Below are 10,107 nucleotides of genomic sequence, written 5' to 3'. Positions count from 1 at the left end.
AATACACAATCCAACAACTCCACAACGCTCTGGTGGACAAGTTGTGACCTGCACATTCACCACGCTATGAGATAATAACACAACGTTACCAGACAGAGTTGTTTTAGAGGGAAATGCAGAGACTGCTTGATGAAAAACTGTCCCTGAAGGCAACACGCATCAGCGGTTTTGCATGAATTTCCCTCTAAAACAACTGTCTGGTAACGTTGTGTTATTATCTCATAGCGTGGTGAATGTGCAGGTCACAACTTGTCCACCAGAGCGTTGTGGAGTTGTTGGATTGTGTATTTGATGAGTTTGATGAGGGAAACCAAGAAATCCCATGAGCCTCCGTAGCGTAGCTCTGAGCAGCTCACGGCTCTGCTCCGCCGTTCTAAAAACAGCTTGCACTGACAACTAGAAAAAGCATTTCCAAAAATGGAAATGGTGTGAATGCTGAAAGCCATTGCTGAACCATGCTGAATTAGCAGAATAAATTGACAAAGACATGCGGAATGGCATACAAGAAACATGTCCAAGGAGGGAATTGAACCCACAACCTTCAGTACATCAGCCCACTGACCTAACCACTTCACCATAGTTAGATTCAATGAGAGAAGAGTAAAAGAAATCCATGTATAAGAGGTCACTGACTTCTGAAGAGAGGTTGAGACTTTGATGAATGTGAGATTTTTCAATGATGCTTAAAAGAAAGAAAGAAAAGAGTATAAATGAGCCATTAGAAGTTTGTCTACAGATGAGAATTTGAATGAAGTCTATCAGAAAGTACCACATGAATGAGGCAGGAATCGAACCCATGGCCTCATGATCAATAAACCTTTACTCTGCCATTTCACCACAGAGAGCACACACCTAAACATGTTGTCATTGATTGTGATGATGTGCTGCAAACTGTGGCGCTTAACGAACACCTGTAACCAATTGAAGGTGGGGGAGGGGAGCAGAATTCAACATAACATAACAAGAGTGCCCCTCTTGGATTTGAACCAGTGACCTTGAGGTTGGCAAGCAGCCACCTTACCCATTGGACTACAGACAGAGCTGTGGAGAAGGGAGGTTGAGACTTTGATGAATGTGAGATTTTTCAATGATTCTTAAAAAAAAAAAAAAAAATGAGCCACAACAAGTAAGTAGAGGACCTTTTTTGTGACTTGTGACTATTTTTTGATGAAATCAAACAAAGTATAATGCCCATTCCAGCGAATTAAAAAGTTGAGCTCCTGCTACTCTGCTGTGAAATAAATTGCATTGGGCTGAATGGCAGAGAGAGAGGAGGAGGGAGAAGAAGAGGGGGAGGAGGGAGAAGAGGAGGAGGGAGGAAGGAAAGAGAAGAAGAGGAGGGAGAGGAGGAGGAGGGAGGAAGGAAGGAGAAGAAGAGGAGGAAGAGGGAGAGAAAGAAGGCGGAAGGAGGGAGAAGAAGAGGAGGAGGAGGGAGAGGAGGAGAACGAGGGAGGAAAGGGGAGAAGAGGAGGAGGAGGAAGAGGGAGGAAGGAGGGTGAAGAAGAGGAGGAGGGAGAGGAGGAGGAGGAGAGAGGAGGGAGAAGAAGAGGAGGGAGAGGGAGAGAAAGAAGGCGGAAGGAGGGAGAAGAAGAGGAGGAGGAAGAGGAGGAGGAAGAGGGAGAGAAAGAAGGCAGAAGGATGGAGAAGAAGAGGAGGGAGAGGAGGAGGGAGGAAGGAGGGAGAAAAAGAGGAGGAGGAGGAAAGTGAACTTAGTGGAGACATGAAATGATGTGGTAATGGTTTAATTCAACCAGTTACTCTTTCTAAAAAATATGTTGATGTTCATCTGGCCTCTAAAAAATAGAGGAGGACCAACCTCCTCTGACTCTATGGACCAGCACATAGCCAGAACAATACAAGTACAATAGTTGATCACCACAAAACCCCTCCATGTGCTAATGATCTGATTGAATACACCTGTGTGGCAGCCTGCACCACTGCTTACCTTTTACTGGGTGGCACTGTGTGTGTGTGTGTGTGTGTGTGTGTGTGTGTGTGTGTGTGTGTGTGTCTTGATGGCCACCTGCACAACAGAGCAGGAGCAGAACAGTCAGTTTTGAGCTCGGCGCAGCTCTCCTAATGACAGCCAAAAAACAGAGAACCGTACCTCTTATCAGAATGTGGTAGAGACTATCTGCGCAAGGAGACCTTCCTGAGCATTCTGATGTGCATTAAGTGTTTGTAGGACAAATACTTTTCTTGCCGTCGCAAGGTAGAAAAGGGGGGCATTTCTGTTTTTCTAAAAAAATCAGCTCCTACTTTTCTATTGAAGTGGATGAGCCACTGGAGCGGGTCTAGCTGCACAATTAGGCTCATAGAGACAATTCTGTAAGTCTGTCTGCTGTTTTGAGCACATCAGATGAGACACGACAAGTGTGGCTACAAACCGTGAGGAAATCATGTGTCTAGAGTTTAATTTGTGGCCGTGCTGGCAATTTATCCAGAAAAAATCCTGAATGTTTTTTCGATCCCTCTCACTCTAACGATGATGTCACTCACTCTGACCCAACCCCATACACACTCATTGAAAAGTGTGAAATTTGTCAGAAATCCTCATGTGCTTTTAAAGGATTTATCTCAAAAACGGTACAAGCTATGAAAAAGTTGTAAATACAGGATGAATACATTAGAAGTTTGTCTACAGCTCAGAATTTGAATGAAGTCTCTAGCTGAAAGTATGTGGACGCTTTAAAGGCTGAAAGAAGTAAGAAGATTTGAAGAGTTTCAAGACTGTTCCAATGCATTCTCTATGGGGAAAAAAAAAATCAGAAATAGTTGAATATTGCAAAAAGTATGAATAGTTGAAAAGAGAAAAGACATAGCACACCTGTCCCGAAAAGGCTGAACATTTTGATATTTGAATTGTTGAAATAGCACAAAGTATGAAGGACTAGTTACATGACAAAGAAAGGCAGAAAATGGCCGAACCGAATAACAATAGTGTGAATGCTTCCAGCATTCACACTAATTAAAGGTAACGAACCTACTGCTATGACTATAGGCAATGGGTCAATTTGCCAAAATGTTGAACTATCCCTTTAAAAATGGAGTCACACACTCACCCAGCAGTTTGTCGGCCAACATGTTGAGCTGCTCCTGGTTCAGGCCTCGCTTGGTGACGGAGGAGAACTGCCAGCTCAGCACCTCGGACAGCTGGGACCACTTGGCCGGCGGCGGAGACAGGAAGAACTTCAGGTTCTGACCACGGAGAGAGAGAGAGAAGGATCCGTTAGTCACAGTGGAGTCGAGTGTGTGTGTGTGTGTGTGTGTGTGTGTGTGCTCACCTTGGGCTCGGTGGTCAGCATGTTGTACCAGAGGATGGAGGCCCAGCCGCTGGGCAGCTGACACACGTTGGAGATGACCACGACCGGCAGAGACATGGCCTACCATGACAACGACAACGACAGGAAGTGAGCTGAAGCCTGGTGATGTCACTGTGACACTCTTTTCTTGAAATCATTTTCCAGGACATTTTCAGCGGCTCCAGTGTGACTGGCATGTTATTCTACATCCTCTGTCCCGTTCATGCTTTGGAGAAGTCTTCTTTTCCACAGTTGTACCTTATTTTGTACATTTTTGTTTCTATGTTTCTTCCTCTCTCAGCCCAGAAGTCTGGTTTAAAGATGAACACAGCTTTTCCAGGACATTTGACTTTTTTTCTCATTTTCCATGTGTTTTCCACGACTGGAAAATTGGTCAACCATTTTCCAGGTTTTCCTGGTTTTCCAGGACAAGTGGGAACCCTGTGTGTGTGTGTGTGTGTGTGTGTGTCTCACCTCCAGCTTGATGTCGAGACCCGACTGGTTGAGCTGCAGCTCGGACTCGAAGCTGAGGGAGTGGAGCTCCTCCGTGACGATCAGAGGTCCCTGAACACACCACGGCAACACTTCAGCTCTTTTCTGCCCATTGATTGATGATGTCACAGTATTTTTTATTTTACAGTTTCAGTCGGTTCTCACCTCGTTCGTTCTGTTCCCGGCGACTTTCTGCTCCTTCAGTTGCTGTAAGTGAAGAAACGACATGGAATAAGAGACCTGCACTCCAAAAACTCAAAATCTTTCCAAGAATATTTGTCTTATTACTTGTCGAAATGTCTCATTTCTAGTCAAAACTAATCTCTTTTCACTTAAAATAAGACTCATCACCTAAAAATGAACTTGTTTTTAGATAATTTTCATTTGTTTCAAACAAATTTTCACTTGAAATAAGTAGAAAAATCTGCCAGTGAAAGCAGGTTTTTTGTGCTTGTAATAAGGAAGAAAAAACTTGCTCCACTATCAGATTTTTCTACTTATTTCAAGTGAAAATATGCTTGAAAGATGTAAAAAGTGTCTAAAAACAAGCTGCTTTTTATGTGATGAGTCTTATTTTAAGTCTAATGAGATTTGTTTTGAAATTAGAAATGACATTTTGACTAGAAATAAGACAAATATTCTTGGTAAGATTTTGAGTTTTTGCAGTGTGAGTGTTTTCAAACAGCGGTGACGGACTCTCACCAGGTGTCTGAACTCCGCCGCCAGGCTGCCGTTCGACTCCTCCATGTTCATCACTTTGGTGTTCGTTCCCAAGATGTTGAACTTTCTGAACCTGATGAAGAGACGGATCAATGAGCTGATCGGCTGCCGATCAATAACTCACCTGAGTGTTTGTTTTGAGGCTTCGGTTTTAGACACGTACCCTTTCTTCTCTGTGACGTCCCTGAGGAGCAGAGTTTAGTTTAATAATAGATTTAATATGATGAATGAATGAATGAATGAATGAATAAATGAAGAGTTGGTTGAAGCAGCAGAGAGACGTGACAGGAACTCACTTATCAAACACAGCTTTGACTCTGAGCTGGTAGTTGAACTCCTGCAGCTTCACCAGGAACCTGCAAACACACACACACACACTCAGACAGGAAGTCGCCACAACAGGAAAAACCTCCAGAGTTAAAGATAAAGCCTTAAAGGGATAGTTTAACATTTAGTCACATCCTCCTCTCACCATAACCCCTATAGTCACAGCAGTAGGTTCATCACCTTTAAATATCGGTGCATGTTGTTTTGAGATCTGCGGAGGGATTTTACATAATTATCTCATAGCGTGGTGAATGTGCAGGTCACAACTTGTCCACCAGAGCGTTGTGGAGTTGTTGGATTGTGTATTTGATGAGTTTGAAATCTCAAAACAACATGCACCGATAAATAAAGGTGATGAACCTGCTGCTATGACTATAGGGATTATGGTGAGAGGAGGATCTGACTAAATGATGAACTATCCCTTTAATGAACCATCAGACCTGGAGAGTTCATCTATAATGAACTAAAAGTTTCTCACCTCAGCTTCACAGTGAACTGGACGCCTGTTTTCAGCACCAGCGGCCTCTGAGGGTGGGTGGGCATACAGGGCTGCCTCTCTACAACCAGAGAGCTACACACACACACACACACACAAAGGTTTGAGCCGTACGATCAAACTCTGACTCTGATTGATAACCGATAGTAAAGGAAGGCGATGGATCGGCAGCTGGCTCACTTGGACAGCAGGTTCTTGAGCAGGTCGAGCGCTCGAGCCTCCAGGAAACTCTTCTTCTGTGTGATGGGGTCGCTGTCGTAGGTGAACTTCTGCTCCAGCTCCTGCAGCTTCTTCAGGTGCTGACGGACCTGCTGGAGGCTCTCGGCCACGGCTGTGAACCTGCAGCAGGAGGAGGACGAGGAGGAGGAGATGAAGAGGAGACAGAGTTTAGTTTATTATTATGGATCCCCATTAGTCTCTGCCTCAATAAAAAAAAAAAAAATATATATATATATACATATGCTCAATCCGAAAACATACACATATACAAATATTACATACATGTTAAAATATTTAAGACATTCAAGACAATTCTCCAGACCTGTCCTGCAGCAAACAACAACTACCGTACTTTCTGGACTATAAGCCGCTACTTTTTTCCCCGCCCCGGTGTCCCAGCTCTCGTCTCTGCACACCGTGACACAAACGCGCTCCGTAACCTGTAATCTTTTGTTTATGATGGTTAAGACTACACAAACACACAGGCCGTAACATCGTATATGTTATGTAAGGGATAATGTATAGTTCGGAGGTTGTTATGGAGAAATAAACCCCGACAGGTTGTATGGAACCCCGACGTTCAGTGGATAACCTGAACGTTATCCACTGCTCCATTTATTGATTTTTTGCCGGCTTCGTTGTCAACAGATGCACATGGAGGAGAGGAAAGCGAGCGCACTTGCACAGTTCCCTACTGTCTTTCTGTGTAAATATCTCATGTTACAACATGAAAACCTGCAGCTTATATTCAAGTGCGGCCTATATATGTATTTTCATTTAAAATTTAGCTGGTGCGGCCTTTATTCAGGTGCGCTCTATAGTCCGGAAAGTACGGTACAAATGACACATCAAGCCAAACTGGGAAGAAAAGAAGAAAAAAAGATGAATGAATGAATGAATGAATATGACAACATAATAAAATAAATGACAGTTTAAAAAAGAAAAATACAGAAAATAAATGAGGCAGATGTATAGAAGCCCATAACCGACTAGGAAAAAAGAACAGAAAAAAAAACCAAATCTAAATATTAAATGCAGTCCAAAAAAATCTCTTCCTGTGAAAAACCTTCTTTTAGTCTTTTCTGGAAACCAACTCTACTGGTGATTGAGACCAGATGCTAAAAACACCTCTTAACCCTCCTGGTGTCCACCTGGGTCAAGGAAGGAAGGAAAGCAGGAAGGACAAAGGAAAGGAAGGAAGGAAGGAAGGAAGGAAGGAAGGAAGGAAGGAAGGAAGGAAGGAAGGAAGGAAGGAAGGAAGGAAGGAAGGACAAAGGGAAAGATGGTAGGAAAGAAGGAAGGGAAAAAGGAAGGAAAGACAGATGGAGGGAGGGAACAGATTTGTTCAAGGAAGGAAGGAAGGAAGGAAGGGAAAAGGATTGTGGAAAGAAATAAGGGAGAAAGGAAGGAAAGAAGGACGGATGGAGGAGGGGAACAAATTGGGTCAATTTGACCCAGAAAGACAACAGGAGGGTTAAGGCTCATCTAGTTTCATGGTAGGAGGAAGAGGAGGAGGAGGAAGAGGAGCAGGAGGAGGAGGAGGAAGAGGAGGAGGAGGAAGAGGAGGAGGAGAAGTCTCACCAGTTCTGCAGCTGGTCCACGCAGGCGTTGGGCGGTCCTCCGATGCAGGCGATCTGCTGCCGCTGCTTCCACTCAGGAAGCTCCTCGGAGATCAGGTCGGACAGCAGCGCCTGGGTGACGTTCAGCAGGTCGTTGAGCTGAGTCACCACGTCCTGAGGAGGAGGAGGAGGAGGAGGAGGAGAGCACAGGTGCATGATGGGACTTGTAGTAAAAACAACACCACGCATCCGACACGGCAAGAAGTGGCGGGTTCACCTCACCTGTCGCTTGGCCTTCAGCTCTAACTCCATCCTCACGATCACCAGCTTCTCCTTGTCCAGCTCCTTGGGCGTCATGCCGTTCATCTCGTTCTCTGCTCAGACAGGACGCCACGCATCCATCAAACACACAAACACACACAAGCGCGTAGATAACCGATCGATAAGCAACGACGACGCTCCTCACCTCTGTTCTTCAGCGTGTTCATTTTGAAGTCGTACTCGTCCTGCAGGTCCTCAACGTTCTTAATGTTCTGATCCACGATCTGGAGATTTGGAGATATTTTATTACATTTCATTCACATTCTGCATCAAAAATGAATAAATAAAAAATGTCTTTGATCATCTGACGGACAGAAACATCAAAGTCCAACTCACCTGCAGTCTGTCTCTCATCTCCTTCACCTTGTTGTCCAGCTTCTGTTTCTCCACCACCATGGCCGACACAGAGACCTCGCCCTCCTGCTGTTGAAAAATATTTATTAACTCTTTTGATCATTAACTCTTTTTCTCTGCCGATTAGCTGAACACATCTCATCAGTATTTATCGCCAGAATAGATGTAAATTATGCATCAATCATGAAGTAAAGCAATAATAAATGCAGAAAACAGAGCAGGGGTGTCAAACGTGAATTTGCAAAGTGTAAAAAATTCTCATTATTTATACGTTATTATGCTTTTATTTTACTCATACGGTCCAATTGAGATCAAACTAAAACTAAAATGAGTTTAACGACCCTGAAACAGAGTTGTTTCCTCATCATTTCAAAATAAAAGCTGTTCTGTTTTGTACCTCGGCGCTCTTTGCGCTGGCCAGGATCTTCTGCTCCTCCTTCAGGTTTCTGGAGATGATCATAGCCATGTGGACCGGATCTTCCTGGAACCGGTCCTGTGGGAAACAAAACGACAACAAAGTTTCAGCTCCAACCTCCGACCACAGAGCAGTTTCTATTTTAACCTCCTCCAGCTCCGACCTGCAGGTTCCTCTTGATCTTGCGGATGTTGTGCTGCAGCAGGAAGTTGTTCTCCAGAGCGAAGCGGCTGTGCTGGTCGTCCAGCTGAGCCAGGAGGTCGTGGAAGCGGACGGTGGCCAGCGAGTCCTGCATCGCCACCGTGTCCCTGTGGAAGATCGCACACATTCAGTTTTAATGTGGCAACTCGTGTGGAGAGAAAAAAGGAGGAAGACGGGAGTTTGACTTCTCACCAGTCGATGCTTTCGATCCACCTGCTCAGGTACTGTCGGATATCCATGGGGAAGGAGTCGTCGTACAGCTGGTCCACCTGCTCCAGGTACTTACAGTCCAGCATCTGGAGCTGACACCACTGCGCCATCTTCTGGAGAACAAGAGCAGCTTCATGAGGACAAAACAAATCATCTGATTCATATTTATTAGTGCAGTGCTCAGCAGAATCGCTGCTGCTGCTGCTGTTAATGCTGCTGCTGCTGCTGCGGTCGGACACGCTTCCTACCATGATTTTATTTCAACATTCTGCTGTTGAAACTTCCCAGTTCATCGTTTCTTTCTCTTCCTGTTCACTTCACATCGGTGTAACATATCCTGTGAGGCGTCTGAGCCCAGTTCCTGTGTTTGCGCTGGACTCAGGACTCCAGACTTACTGTTTTTACCAGGAGCACAAGCAGGACATTTAGGGGTGCACACTGTAAATCGACTTGCAAAGCAAATATTCACAATTTACTGCTTACACATGTGCAATTTACTTGCACTGTGTCAGATTTTAGCAGGAAAACGCCTCCATTTAGGGTCTGAGTCTGCAGCCCTGACACTCCTCCAAATTAGAAACCATTAGAAATCTGTGAGGATGGTGTTTAACCTCGGCTTCGGTGAACAGTTAAGACGTCTACAGGAGGAGACGAGACATAATGTGCACCTGGAGGAGCTGGAAAACATTCAATTATTGTTGCATTGCTCATTTTTTAACATTTTAACTCGTATTACTTGGTGACTATTACTATTACAAAGTGAAAGGAGGATGACAAACAAACACCTGGTAGGTTTCAGTTTCCCCAGCAGCAGCAGCAGCAGCAGCAGGACACACCTCTACACAGGGGAGTCTGCATGTGGACAGTCTGTGTATTTACAGCTCCCATTGATTATTGATTATTAACTACACACTTTGATGGAAAAACTGCAGTTTTAGTGGTGCAATGTGTCACAATCTGCAGGTTTAGAGGGGTGACACCATCACCTGCCTTGGGCCTGTAGTGTGTTACTGTTCACTACGTCATGTAGTCGGACAGGTGGGAAGTCAACACCTGAACGTGTCAGACCCTCGGGTGGTGGGCGGTGACGTGCACGGTGAACCAGCGTAATAACTAGTAATAACTAGTAATAGAGTACAGCTGCATCTGTAATCAGTAATGACTAATTAATATTTCCAGGTGTGTGTTTGTGTATAGAAGTTGATAATATAAACGCACAGGTGTTTTTGTCTGACTTGATCGACTGGAAAAGCCAAAGTTGAACAGCTCAGTTTGTTGCAGCGTTATAAGACAGTCACGGTAAAACCACAGAGAACAGGTTCAGGGTTAATTAACGTCCCTAAAACAGGAGATAAGATGTTAAACTTACCTTTTATTTAGAGGAAGTGTGTGCAGTTTGTCGCAGGAGCGGAGTTTTCCTCCCGAAAAAAGCCCCGAGTCTTCCAGGTAAACCGACAGCCTAGTTTTTAGTGTATCTAACTGTACGGAAGC

The 10,107-nt window shown here is 44.5% G+C and overlaps 1 protein-coding gene across 11 annotated transcripts in view; it reads right to left on the bottom strand.

The window, feature by feature from the left end:
• The window catches only part of stat1a (signal transducer and activator of transcription 1a), a 15,624-nt gene extending 5,517 nt beyond the window's left edge, over positions 1–10,107 (bottom strand). For 4 of the 11 annotated variants that reach the window (XM_085795024.1, XM_085795033.1, XM_085795074.1 and 1 more), the window contains exons 1-17: positions 9,986–10,106; positions 8,599–8,729; positions 8,369–8,513; positions 8,188–8,283; positions 7,773–7,856; positions 7,582–7,660; positions 7,398–7,489; positions 7,138–7,289; positions 5,518–5,676; positions 5,320–5,412; positions 4,811–4,870; positions 4,678–4,698; positions 4,497–4,587; positions 3,960–4,001; positions 3,777–3,866; positions 3,285–3,383; positions 3,063–3,198 (exon numbers count right to left, since the gene is read on the bottom strand). In XM_085795024.1, the coding sequence (XP_085651150.1) occupies positions 3,063–3,198; positions 3,285–3,383; positions 3,777–3,866; positions 3,960–4,001; positions 4,497–4,587; positions 4,678–4,698; positions 4,811–4,870; positions 5,320–5,412; positions 5,518–5,676; positions 7,138–7,289; positions 7,398–7,489; positions 7,582–7,660; positions 7,773–7,856; positions 8,188–8,283; positions 8,369–8,513; positions 8,599–8,726 (1,567 nt within the window). In that variant the 5' untranslated portion in view covers positions 8,727–8,729; positions 9,986–10,106. Of the gene's footprint in view, positions 1–3,062; positions 3,199–3,284; positions 3,384–3,776; positions 3,867–3,959; positions 4,002–4,496; positions 4,588–4,677; positions 4,699–4,810; positions 4,871–5,319; positions 5,413–5,517; positions 5,677–7,137; positions 7,290–7,397; positions 7,490–7,581; positions 7,661–7,772; positions 7,860–8,187; positions 8,284–8,368; positions 8,514–8,598; positions 8,730–9,985 lie in introns of all 11 variants that reach the window. The other 7 variants (XM_085794988.1, XM_085795007.1, XM_085795041.1 and 4 more) reach the window with 4 other exon arrangements.

Source organism: Trachurus japonicus, chromosome 2 (genome assembly GCF_045865225.1).
Source record: "Trachurus japonicus isolate A0001 chromosome 2, Traja_1.0".
NCBI lineage: Eukaryota > Metazoa > Chordata > Actinopteri > Carangiformes > Carangidae > Trachurus > Trachurus japonicus.
Note: the sequence above shows the minus strand (reverse complement) of the source record. Positions and strands in the feature narration are given on the sequence as shown.